The sequence below is a fragment of the Dromiciops gliroides genome, chromosome 6 (assembly GCF_019393635.1).
Source record: "Dromiciops gliroides isolate mDroGli1 chromosome 6, mDroGli1.pri, whole genome shotgun sequence".
In the NCBI taxonomy this organism is placed as follows: Eukaryota; Metazoa; Chordata; class Mammalia; order Microbiotheria; family Microbiotheriidae; genus Dromiciops; species Dromiciops gliroides.
This window is the reverse complement of record NC_057866.1, coordinates 209227962-209239692: the sequence shown is the minus strand read 5'-3', so window position 1 is coordinate 209239692 and position 11731 is coordinate 209227962. Positions and strand designations below refer to the sequence as shown.

Below are 11731 nucleotides of genomic sequence, written 5' to 3'. Positions count from 1 at the left end.
AACTTCCTGAAGGCAGTTTTTAATTTCCTTTGTATATAATAGGCGTCTGATAAATTCTTGTTGGCTTGCTGTAGCCTGATGCATAAAAAAGGTGAAGCCTAGGGAGCTCTGTTGGGCTGGAGATGCAAATGATGATGAGCAGGGGCGGGGGCGGGGCCGGAGTCCCCAACCGCCCGCCCCGCCCGGGGAGACCGCTCAGTGGCTGGGGGGAAGGGAAGGAGGAGGAGACGGAGGAAGGGGACGCAGCCAATGGAATTTGAAAGCCTGGGCGGGCTGCGAGCAGGAGGGAAGACCCGGCACAGATTTCTTCTGAAAGATCGGGTCAATCGATCCAGAGGAGGCTCTGGCTATAAATCCGGTCCGAGAGGAAGTCCAGGCTTTGACTTCCAAGTTCTGGAGCTGCTCCGGAAACCAGGGCTTGGGAAAGCGCGGACCGGGTTCCCCTGGGCCGGAGACGCTAAGAGGGAGGGTCCGTCTCGTCCCACCCGGCTCCGGCTCGTTCAGAAACGCTTCCTAGTCTCCAGACATGGACCGGCGGCGAAGTTTGAGGAAGAGCCGGGACGCGAGGTAAGCGCCGCATTCCCGGGGCTGGGACGCACGTGGGCACCCCGCCTGCTTGCTACTGTCTCAGGAAGGCTCCGCGACTCCCCCTGGATCCCTCGCTCAGGGGAGTCTCCGGCGGCGGCGGGACCCCTCACGGTGGCCGACCGCTTTATCGGTCTCTTAGCTTTGGACTCCATCCCTCCTTCCCTGCCTCCCCTCTGTGGGCTTCGCAAGGTCACCCGTGACCCGCCCTCCGGCCCGATCTCCGCCTCCTTGACGGGCCAGCTGCAGGGATGCGCCCTCCGGCTCGTGTCTTCCGCATCCCCTTCCTGGAGGCTGCTTTTCTCCTTTTCCAGACCTTCCCGTTCAGTTCAGCACCCATTGAGCGCCCACTGTATGCACGGCGCTGTCCGATGCGGAGACCAAGATGAACCAGCCTCAGGGAAGTTCCCTCAGGGAACTTGCATCCCGCGTCTTTCCTTGGTTGTCTCCTAAGCCGCCTGGACCTCCCTCTAGACCCGACTTGTTTCCCGAGGGCTGACCCTCACCAGCCTCAGACTCAGCCTTCCCATCACTTCATCTCTCCCACAGCTCCCCCGGGAACTTCCCTGTTGCTATCCCGCAAGCCACTAAATCCGCAAGTCACGACAGTAGCTCCAGAATAGAAGATGTCCTGTTTATATTATGTGATAAATACATGAGTACATTTAAGATAACATTTCTAGAAGTCGCTTTACGTGTTAGCGCGTCAGATCCTCATAAGAACCCTCCGAGAGGTGCTCTTGTTTCCCCCATTTGACAGAAGAGGAGAATGAGGCAGGAGAGGTTAAGTGAGTGGCTGATAGGATGTATCTTAGGCAACACTTGGACTTGAGTCTTCTTCCCGAGTATCCCCTGTGCCGCTTGGCTCTTAACTTTAACTTCTGTGGCTAGCACAGTGTTGGGCACGTGGGAAGTTCTTAGCGAATTCTATTAGATTGTAAATCGTGTCGATAATTCCAGTAGATTTAAAAAAAAATTTTTTTTTAAATTTTTTTCTGGGACAATGAGTGCTAAGTGACTTGCCCAGGGTCACACAGCTAGTAAGTGTCAGGTGTTAATATTGCTGTCTGGTTTCTCCTCCCCAAAGAGAGAGCTGATGAAGGTAGACAAGGAGATAGAGCACCAGGCCTGGAGTCAGGAAGACCTGAGTTCAAATCTAGCCTCAGATACTTGTTGTGTGACCCTGGGCAAGTCACTGTACTTCAGTTTCCCCAACTGTAAAATGCAAATGATAATAACACCTTCCTCCTTGGGTTGTTGTGAGGATCAAAGAAGTAATCATTTAAAGCACTTTGCACAATGCCTAGCACATAGTAAGTGCTATATAAATGTTCATTATTATGATTATGTCACTCTTCCAAAGGCAGTGTGAGAATTTGTCTTGTTCAACTCTGCATCGTTATTACAAAGATTTTGCTTTTCTCTTTTTCCACTTGTAGGAAGGGAGAAGGGGGGTAGAGGGACAGGGTTGTCCAAAAAAAAAAAAAAGGTGCAGGGGAGGACAAACTAAAAAAAAAAAGAAAAAAGTGTCATTGAAAGATTTTTTTTAAAAATGAGCATAAGAGAAAGAAGGGCAAGAAAGCACTGATAAGCTACCAGTTGAACTCACATGCCAAGCTTCGCATGATAGAGATTCCCAGTTTCATGTACAATTCTCTTTTGCCGTGCTATTGTACTTATGGAAAAGTTGGCATCTCTTAAATTCAGAATTTTTCTTTTTTAAAACAGTTTTTCCCCTTTCCCTGTATTGTCACTCTGCCCAAAACACTTTCAATCCATTAAACATTTATTAAGCACCTACTGTATGTCAGGCACTTTGCTAAGAGCTTCAGCAATCCCTATTTTGTTTTGTCTTGTTTATAACTAGAGCTGTAATGCTATAGGGAATTCTCAGTGAAGAAACCCTGTCTACCAGTGTAGATTTAGAGAGTTGTTAGGACACAGAGAGGTTGAATGATTTTCCCAGAGCCACACAGTCAGAAGCCTTTCTTACCAGAAGCCATCTCTGTCTCACTTATACTGAATTGTACCTGTTGCTTACCTACTGAGTAAAGGTCAGATTCTTCAGGCTGGTTCTGGCAGCCCTACACGTAGAGGTACTTACCCCTTTTTTGTATTCTGGGGTCTTTTGGCAGTCTGGTAAAGGGATGGATTTTTTTCTCAGAATACTGCTTTTCTTGGTTTGTTTTGGTTTTTTTTTCAGGGCAGTGAGGGTTAAGTGACTTGCCCATGGTCACAGAGCTCGTAAGTGTTAAGTGTCTCATGCTGGATTTGAACTCAGGTCCTCCTGAATCCAAGGCCAGTGTTTTATCCACTGAGACACTGCCCCCAGAATACTGCTTTTTGAATTCGAAAAGTGAAGTACCTAGGCTTACAAAGGAAACCCAAAGTTAGTGAAATAAAGGCATTTTTCCCCATCCAAGTCCATGGGCCAACTGGAATCTATCCCTGGACCCCTGAATGCCTGCCCTATATAATCCGGCACAATAGTGGCTTCAGTTTAAATTCAACAAAATGTTTACTAAGCATCTGCTTTGTATATTGCACTATACTAGGTACCAGGGGTGTGTGATAAAATAATGGAATTTGGCAGAGGCCCAGGGGCCCCACCTGATTGATTTAGTATTGTTTGAATTGGGTGAGAATGAGAAACTAAGTTCCTCCCCGGGGATGATTAGATATAGGCCACACCTGGCCTGCCCTGAGTGACCTGTTAGTGTACTGCTGATGTCCCTAGGGGACCACTCTCAGCCAACCAGCTTGAAGGACCTCCCCTTTGGGGAAGGGAGAGGAAAAAAAGGTAAAAAGCGGAACGCTAGCTCAGAGGAACTCTCTTTCCTTTGGGTGAGCTTCAAGAGCGGACTAGAGAGGAGTTGCACTGACTCCCATTGAAACTATGGACCCCAGGTGGTGAATTATTAGAATCGAGGCCAGCTCTTCAAGCTAACTGAACTGGAAGCAAGTTTGGGGTTTGGGTCAGTCTTTGCTAGAGCCAGGGAGCTTATCTGTTTTTCTCTTCCCCTATTTCCTTGTCCCTGGCTTTCTTCATTTCACCTTTGTTGTAAATTTTATTCCCATTAATAAAACCTGGTTTGTTTGGGGAAAAGAGGCTGTTAATCTCCTTTCTTATTAGCCTAGGAGAAATAACTAAAAAAAAAGGCAGTTTGGAAGGGAGGAAAATTTGGACCTAGAGGTCTCTCATTATTTTCTGAACCCCAGTATTATGGCGAGCCACCCAATTAACTCTTCCCATAATCAGTTTGGCCCTTACAGGTGCAAAGATGAAAAGGGACACAGGATGTGTTCTCAATTAAACAAGAGATATATGCAATAATTGATTTACAAGATAAAACGTGATGAGGTAAAGGAGAGATCCAGACAAAATATTTCAGGATAAATTTGAGGAGGGAGTCGGGGCAGGCTTCAGAGTTTGCTGGGCCTTCCTGAAGAAGGAGAGGGATTTCATCGAGTGGAGATGAGGCCTTGTGTGCCTCAGTGAGGGATCAAATGAGGGAACGGCCAGGGAAGCAGTGAAATAAAGCATGAAAAGTAGATTTCAGCCAAACTGCTTAATGACTTTCGACACTGGGGTGAGAAGTTTGTACTTTTCCTTTCAGCAACAGACAGTGTGTCCAGAAGAGGAGAAGCATCACATTAATGAGAGGATGGGAGGCCAAGTGTGTATGGGAATGAGCTGGAGGAACCAGAGATGTTGGGCCTCCTGGAGAAAGGATGAGAAGGGTTGGTAGGGGACTGATGCAGGGGATCATGACAGCTATCTTCCTGTATTTGTTGGTCTGTTGATTTGGGATTAAAATTGTTTAGTTGGGCCCCAAAGTCAGGAACTGGAGGAGGTTATAGAGAGGCACTGAGCTCAGGGGAACAATAGTTTCCTAGGAGGGAAGGCTGTCCAAGAAAAGTTGCCTGGGAGTTGTCCAGCAGTGTGGTCATAGCAGATAGACCTTGGAGCTTTCTCTAGGTCTTCAAGTAGAAGCAAAAATGTTGTTAGAGGGGGACAGTTAGGTGGCACAGTGGATAAAGCACCGGCCCTGGATTCAGGAGGACCTGAGTTCAAATCTGGCCCCAGACACTTGACACTTACTAGCTGTGTGACCTTAGGCAAGTCACTTAACCTTCATTGCCCTGCAAAACAAAAACAAACAAAAAATGTTGTTGGAGAAGGAGTCTTATTCAGGTCTCCTGTGCACTGTGTGCCCTCCGAGGTCCCTCTGAGGCAGTGAGATGGTGAAGTGGATAGAGCACTGGGCCTGGATCTGAGTCCAAATCTGGCCTCAGGCACTTCCTAGCTATGTGACCCTGGGCAAGTTGTTTTACCTTGTTGCTTCAGTTGTAAAGTGTGTCAGCGACTCTGGAAATGCCAGAGTTGTCATGAAGATTAAGTGAGATAATGTTTGTATTGTTGCTGCATAAATTTATCACCATCGTCATTTTCATCATTATGGAGACAGGGCGGACTAGGAGAGGAGCAGTCTTTGGAAGACATTCAAGTCATCAGCGGGACAACTGGCAGGGGCATTTTAGTCCAGAGACTCTGAATATTGTTTGTTTTAGAGACCGTGCTGTGATTGAGCTGGAGGGGGACTTTAGACATCCTTTAGTCCTGTGCGTTTGACTCTAGGGGTAGAGAAAGAACAATACCTATAGGACACAAGCCTTGGGAAACTGGTGTTTGAGGCCTAGGAGAAGGAAAAGGAGCCCCGGGGAGGGAACAAATAGCAGGAGATGTGGAATGGTGAGTGTTGTGAAAGCCAGGAGTAGGAAGGGGGTGCGTGGGGTGGGGCTAGTTGGGCAGGTTCAACTTGACCAAGAGATGGAGGAGGCTGAGGCCTGCGCAGAGGCCCTTGGGGACCTTGGTTTGGGTCTTTGGTATCTCTTGGTAAGTTTATGCCCAGATATTGGCTTATACTTGGTCATTCTTGTGGAGACTGTTCTCCCTTTTCTTTCTCTTGATTCTTGATAGATGGTGTATTGAAATGGAAATGACTCTAGCGGGAATAATCTTATATTACAAAAATAGATTTAGAGTGAAAAGGAGCTTAAAGCTCATCTTGGCCGGCTCCCTGCCCCTTGTGTGTGTGTGTGTGTGTGTGTGTGTGTGTCCGTGTGTCTGTGTGTCTGTGTGTATATATATGTATGTGTGTATATATATGGAAACGGAGGCCCTGAGAGTTTGTGACTTACCCAAGGTAAGTGGTGACAGGATTCAAATCTAGGTTCACCAGCACCAGATCCTGCACTATTTCCACCACACCATGATTTGTTGTTTAGTTGTCTCAGTCGTGTCAGACTCTTTGTTGACTCCATTTGGGGTTTTCTTGGCAGAGATACTAGAGGGATTTGCCATTTCCTTCTCCAGCTCATTTTACAGCGGAGGAAATTGAGGCAGACTGGGTGAAGTGACTTGGCCAGGGTCACACTGCTAGTAAGGGTCAGAGGCCATATTTGAACTCCGGCTTTCCTGACTCCAGACCCTTTGCTTTCTCCACTGCACCCCCTAACTGCCGACACCATGATTACCTAAATGATTTTTTCCCTTTGTCTATCTTAGATTTTCTAAGTGTACATTCAACAAATAGAGATTTTAAGTTACTCTTTGCTGGTGTTTACATTTATATAATACTTTAAGGCCTGCCAGTATTACTTTACAGATCACTTATTTTATCCTCCAACAACCCTGGGAGATAGGTACTATTATTATCCCCATTTTACAGATGTGGAAACTGAGGCAGACAAGTGACTTACTCAAGGTCACATAGCTAATAAATGTCAGAGGTTAGATTGGAACTTGGGTCTTCCTGACTTCAGGTCCAAGTGCCCCAGGGCTTTAATTTGATTGAATATATCACTAGTGATACAGATAATATTGTGTAATTTAAGATCCTAAATGTGGGTTCTAATCTGTTCCCCCAGTTCTGGGGGAAACTGACTAAAATCACTGATAAAACGAGTTTAGGTTTTTAAGGGTTTATTGAAAGATAGAAAGAGAAAGATTGAGAACAGAATTCCCACAGCCTGGCATTCCTATCTTTCCTCAAATTTCCTGTGAAGTCCTCTGCCGCCGCCACCACCACCATCAAGTCAGGAACCAAAAAAAGAGACAGACCTCTCCGCACAGGCCCTCTTTCTGTCTTACTGTCCCCTCCCACAAAATAGGAGGCTCCTCAAGTTGATTGGCTGGTAGCATTGCTAGACAGCACCCATGAGCAAACGTCACTTCCTGACACCAAGGAAAAGCCACATGGCCTTGCCCTCTGAGGCATTCTCCTCAAGGTGGAGCTTTCCTATAGTAAGTCTCCAGTAGGTGGCATCATTCCAATCATTCCAATATAAAGGAAGCATTTGAAAAGTAAGTGGTTGAGGGGCAGCTAGGTGGCTGAGTGGATAGACCACTGGCCCTGGAGGCTGACACTTACTAGCTGTGTGACCCTGGGCAAGCCACTTGACCCCAATTGCCTCCAAAGAAAAGAAAAGAAAAAAGTGGTTGGAAAGAAGTTGACAGTGTTTTCCCAATGTAAACTTTAACATTTTAAAAAACTCTCTCGTCTTTTTCTCTTTAGTATCAACAAAGAGTCAAAGAAAACAAGGAGACAAAGTCATAGGAAAGAGGTGAGTTACCTTTTTATATTTTAGTACAATTCAGGCCAAACAGCAATATAAAATAAATGCATTTTCCGTAAGACACTCTGATCTCTTTCCAGGATGTCGCTAAGTCTGTTCATGCTATTACTTTGGCCTGTGTAGCTGATGTGGGCACTCCCTGAATCCAAGCACCATCACATCTTGTGGACTTGTCCAAGTTTTCTAGGATGTAGGTAGCCTTGGAGGCAGGAGGACCTGAGTTCAAATCCTGCCTTAGACACTTACTAGTATGTGACTTTGGTCAAGTCTCTTTTCCTCTCCAGGTCTCAGTTTCCTCATCTGTTAAAAAGAATGTGTTGCACTCAATGGCCTTTAACATCCCTTCTAACTCTATGTTTGTGATGCTGTGATCCATAGATTTCTTCCATAAAGAATCTAGCCGGGGGCCTAGAGGTGGCTCAGTGGATAAAGCGCCGGCCTTGGATTCAGGAGTACCTGAGTTCAAATCCAGCCTCAGACACTTGACACTTACTAGCTGTGTGGCCCTAGGCAAGTCACTTAACCCCCATAGCCCTGCAAAAAAAAAAAAAAAAAAGAATCTACCCAGGCTGCTGCAGGGTTTTTCCATGTTTTTTATTTCATGGGGACCAGAGAAGCCCTCAGGCTAGCCATCTGTTGTCCTGTAGAGAGGCTAACTCTCTTGTCAAAATAGAAATTCTGAGAGAGAAAGTTCCGAGCACAATCCATTTATGAGTTAGGCTGTTGTTGTTGTTGTTGTTGCTCAGTTGTGTTAGGCTCTTCATGACCCCATTTAGAGTTTTCTTGGCAAAGATACTGGAATGGGGGGCAGCTAGGTGGTGCAGTGGATAGAGCACTGGCCCTGGATTCAAGAGGACCTGAGTTCAAATCCGGCCTCAGACACTTGACACTGGCTGTGTGACCCTGGGCAAGTCACTTAACCCCAATTGCCTCACCAAACAAAACAAAGATACTGGAATGGTTTTGCTATTTCCTTCTCCAACTCATCCTACAGATGAGGAAACTGAGGCAAACAGGGCAGCATTTATGTCTTGCAGAATCAAAGGCTTTTTAGAAAATCAACCAGTAGTAACCATGGTGGGAATCTTGTGTTCTTGGAACCTTTTGCTGTAAATACGTGGTCTACTTGAGAAAATCCTTTGCCAAAGCTTTGACTGTTCCCTTCTCATATTTTTCTCAAGGATACTTTGGACCGGAGGGTCTTAACCTTTCTTGTGCCATGGCCCCTGTGGTCACCATCTCAAAACTGTTTTTTAAATGCATAAAATAAAATAGATATGATTACAAAGGAAACCAATTATATGGAAATACAGTTATCAAAATACTTTTTTTGTTTGTTTTTGCAGAGCAGTGAGGGTTAAGTGACTTGCCCAGGGTTACACAGCTAGTAAATGTCAAGTGTCTGAGGTCGGATTTGAACTCAGGTCCTTCCGAATCCAGGGCCGGTGCTTCATCCACTGTACCACCAAGCTGCCCCTATCAAAATACTTTAAAAAAAAAACCAAATGTACAGAGCCCAAGTTAAGAACCCCTACCCTCCACAGAGCATCATCATAAAGGTTATATCCTCTCCATGGCTGCTGAGACCTCTTCCTAAAGCACAGGTCTGTGAAGGTCCTTAAATACCAGTCTGGGGAGTTCGTATTTTCTCCTGGCACCAATGTGGTGCCACTGGTGATTCCCTCTTGTTTCATGTTCCTCCCCATCACACACTCTGTTTCAGCCAAACTGATCTACCTAACGGTCCTTGATCTAGGTACCATAGTTTCGGGCATCTGTGTATTTCCACAGGCATTCCCAGAATGCCTTCCCTCCTTCCACCTTTGATAAGCCTTAGCTTCCTTCCAAGCTTTGCCCGCAGGTCACACGCTCCAAGAAGCCTTTCCCAGTCCCTTAGTTCTTAGGAGTTCTTAATCTTGTTTGTGTCATGGACCCCTTTGGCAGTCTGGTGAAGCCTGGGGACTAGTTGGAATGCAGTAAAATACACGGGAATAGCTAGGTGGCCCAGGGAATAGAAGGCTGAGTTCAAATCCAACTTCATACTCTTACTAGCTATGTGACCCTGGGCACATCACTTAATCCTTTTTTGCCTCAGTTTCCTCATTGTAACATGAGCTAGAGAAGGAAATGGCAAACAATTCCAGTATCTCTGCCAAGAAAACCCCAAAAGGGGTCACAAAGAGTCAGACATGACTGAAATGACTGAACAACAACAACAAAATACATAGAATTTCAAAAGAAAACAATTATATTAAAATATAGGTATCAAAGTATTTTTTAAAAATAAAAGCACACATTCTAGGTGAAGAATCCCTGCTTTGATTGCTAGTGGTTTTACCCTAAACCAATTGTTTTAAATTCACTTATTTGGTGAAACATTACTTAAAAACTCTTTAGTGATTTTCTGTTGCCTATCAAATATACTCCTGTTCCTGGGCATTCAGAGCCCTCCAAAATCCAGCTCAGACCTGTCCATCCAAAGTTATTTCCCACTTCATCATCTGCAGTCCATCCAAATTGTACCAGTCTCATCCTTTCCTTTTCCATCTCCCCAAAGTTTCTGATTATTTTGTCCCCTCTGCCAAGAATGGCCTCCCACCTGGAAAACTGAGAGGCTAAATCCATAGTTTATAAACTATGTTTATAAACATCAGTAATAGGTGTCAAAGGCAACACTTTGCCCAAGTCTTCCTGACTTCAAGGCTGACTCTCTGTGTGATGCCATATCGTATCCTCTTGATAAATGGAGTATTGAGATAAGGGCAGGGGCTTGGCTTTTTTTTTTTTTTAATCTTTGTATTGCCAGTGCTTTGTTACATAGTTGGTGCTTAATAAAAATGTTTGTTGAATGAGAGAATAGGCACATGAATTTGTAGTTATTGCTGTCTTGTATTGATATAGTCTCGTTTTTTATTCATACTTTTGGTACCTTCCCCTGTTTAAGAGCTCTTATAAATTGATGCCCCAATATTCTCCAGCTCCCAGAGCCTCCAGCATGGATTCCTTCGGTGGGTATTTTGTTCCAGTTTTTCCCAACTGTGTCTTCTGAAGTCCTAGTTCTACTTTCTCATTTAACACATTGGTGACTAAAGTAGAAAGAAGCCTATTGTGTGGCCTTTCATGTTGCTGATAAAGGAAAAAACACTGTTCAGTGTGTTTATTTACAAATGCTTTTAGATGCTGTGGTTCAGTGGGTTCTCACATCAAATTTGCATTTTTTTTCTTCCATGATTTGTTGCTGTTTTATGTCTTTGATTTTATTATTTGTTTGTTTGTTTATTCATTCATTCATTTACTTATTTATTCATTCATGCATTCATTCATTTATTTATTTATTTGTGCAGGGCAATGAGGGTTAAGTGGCTTGCCCGGGGTCACACAGCTAATAAGTGTCAAGTGTCTGAGACTGGATTTGAACTCGGGTCCTCCTGAATCTAGGGCTGGTGCTTTATCCACTGCGCCACCTAGTTGCCCTCTCTCTTTGATATGTTTTTGATGTTTTATGTCTCAGTCCCCCATGTTCTAAATGAGAAAAAAATATAGTATATACAAAGTTGGAAAGGCAGGTGGGTAGAATTGGGTACTCACTGAGGGATTCCATGCAGAAGCTGGCATAGTTGCTGCTCATAATAATATTCCACTGCCCTTCTCCACAGTGCTATTTAAAATGAGTTTGTATGCAAATGCAGTGTCACCCTTGGTTCCTTGTCTCTCCACTTGGCAAAAAAGTTTAAGCATTTGCTTCCTAAGGTGGTGTCTGTGTTTTGGCTTGCTTTTGGGAGAGTGGAGGTGGCGTTCTTGTTTTGGTGACTGCTTTACTTTTGGTTAAGACCTTGTAGGAAATGGTGATTGTTCATCAGTATCTTTGCCTTTTTTCCATTTTTGGAAATCAGTGGCTTGTTTGAGTCTTGTTGAAGCTATTTTGGTCACATGCAGTGTGTTATCATCTCTATCCTTTTTAAAAAAAATTTTTCCCAATTACATGTAAAGATTTTTTTTTTTGAGGTCCAAATTTTTCTCCCACCTTCCCTTCCCTCCCCACTCTTGAGGCCAGCAAGCAATCTCATATAGGTTAAACATTACAATCATGTTAAACATATTTCTACATTAGTCATGTTGTAAGAGAAGAATCCGAACAAAAAGGAAAAAAAAACACAAGAAAGAATAAAAAAGAGCAACAACAAAAGTGAAAATAGTCTGCTTCAATCTGCATCAGATTCCACAGTTCTTTTTCTGGATGTGGAGGGCATTTTCCACATAAGTCTTTTGGCATTGTATTGTATTGCTGAGAAGAATCAAGTTTAATCACAGTTGATCATCCCACAATGTTGTTGATACAATGTTCTCTTGGTTCTGCTCTTTTCACTCAGCATCAATTCATGTAAGTCTTCCAAGGTTTTTCTGAAATCCATCTGCTTATCATTTCTTATAGCACAAAAGTATTCCATTACATTCATATACCACAACTTGTTTAGCCATCCCCCAGTTGATGGACATCCCCTGAATT

At 44.3% G+C, this 11731-nt stretch overlaps 1 protein-coding gene across 2 annotated transcripts in view; it reads left to right on the top strand.

Annotated features, from left to right (window-relative positions):
* The first annotated feature begins 417 nt into the window (after positions 1 to 417).
* Positions 418 to 11731, top strand: part of CENPU (centromere protein U) — a 51794-nt gene continuing 40480 nt past the window's right edge. Inside the window, exons 1-2 of one of the 2 annotated variants that reach the window (XM_043971368.1) lie at positions 418 to 567; positions 7164 to 7212. In XM_043971368.1, coding sequence (XP_043827303.1) covers positions 527 to 567; positions 7164 to 7212 — 90 coding nt within the window. In that variant the 5' untranslated portion in view covers positions 418 to 526. Of the gene's footprint in view, positions 568 to 7163; positions 7213 to 11731 lie in introns of those variants that run through there. The other variant, XM_043971369.1, reaches the window with a different exon arrangement.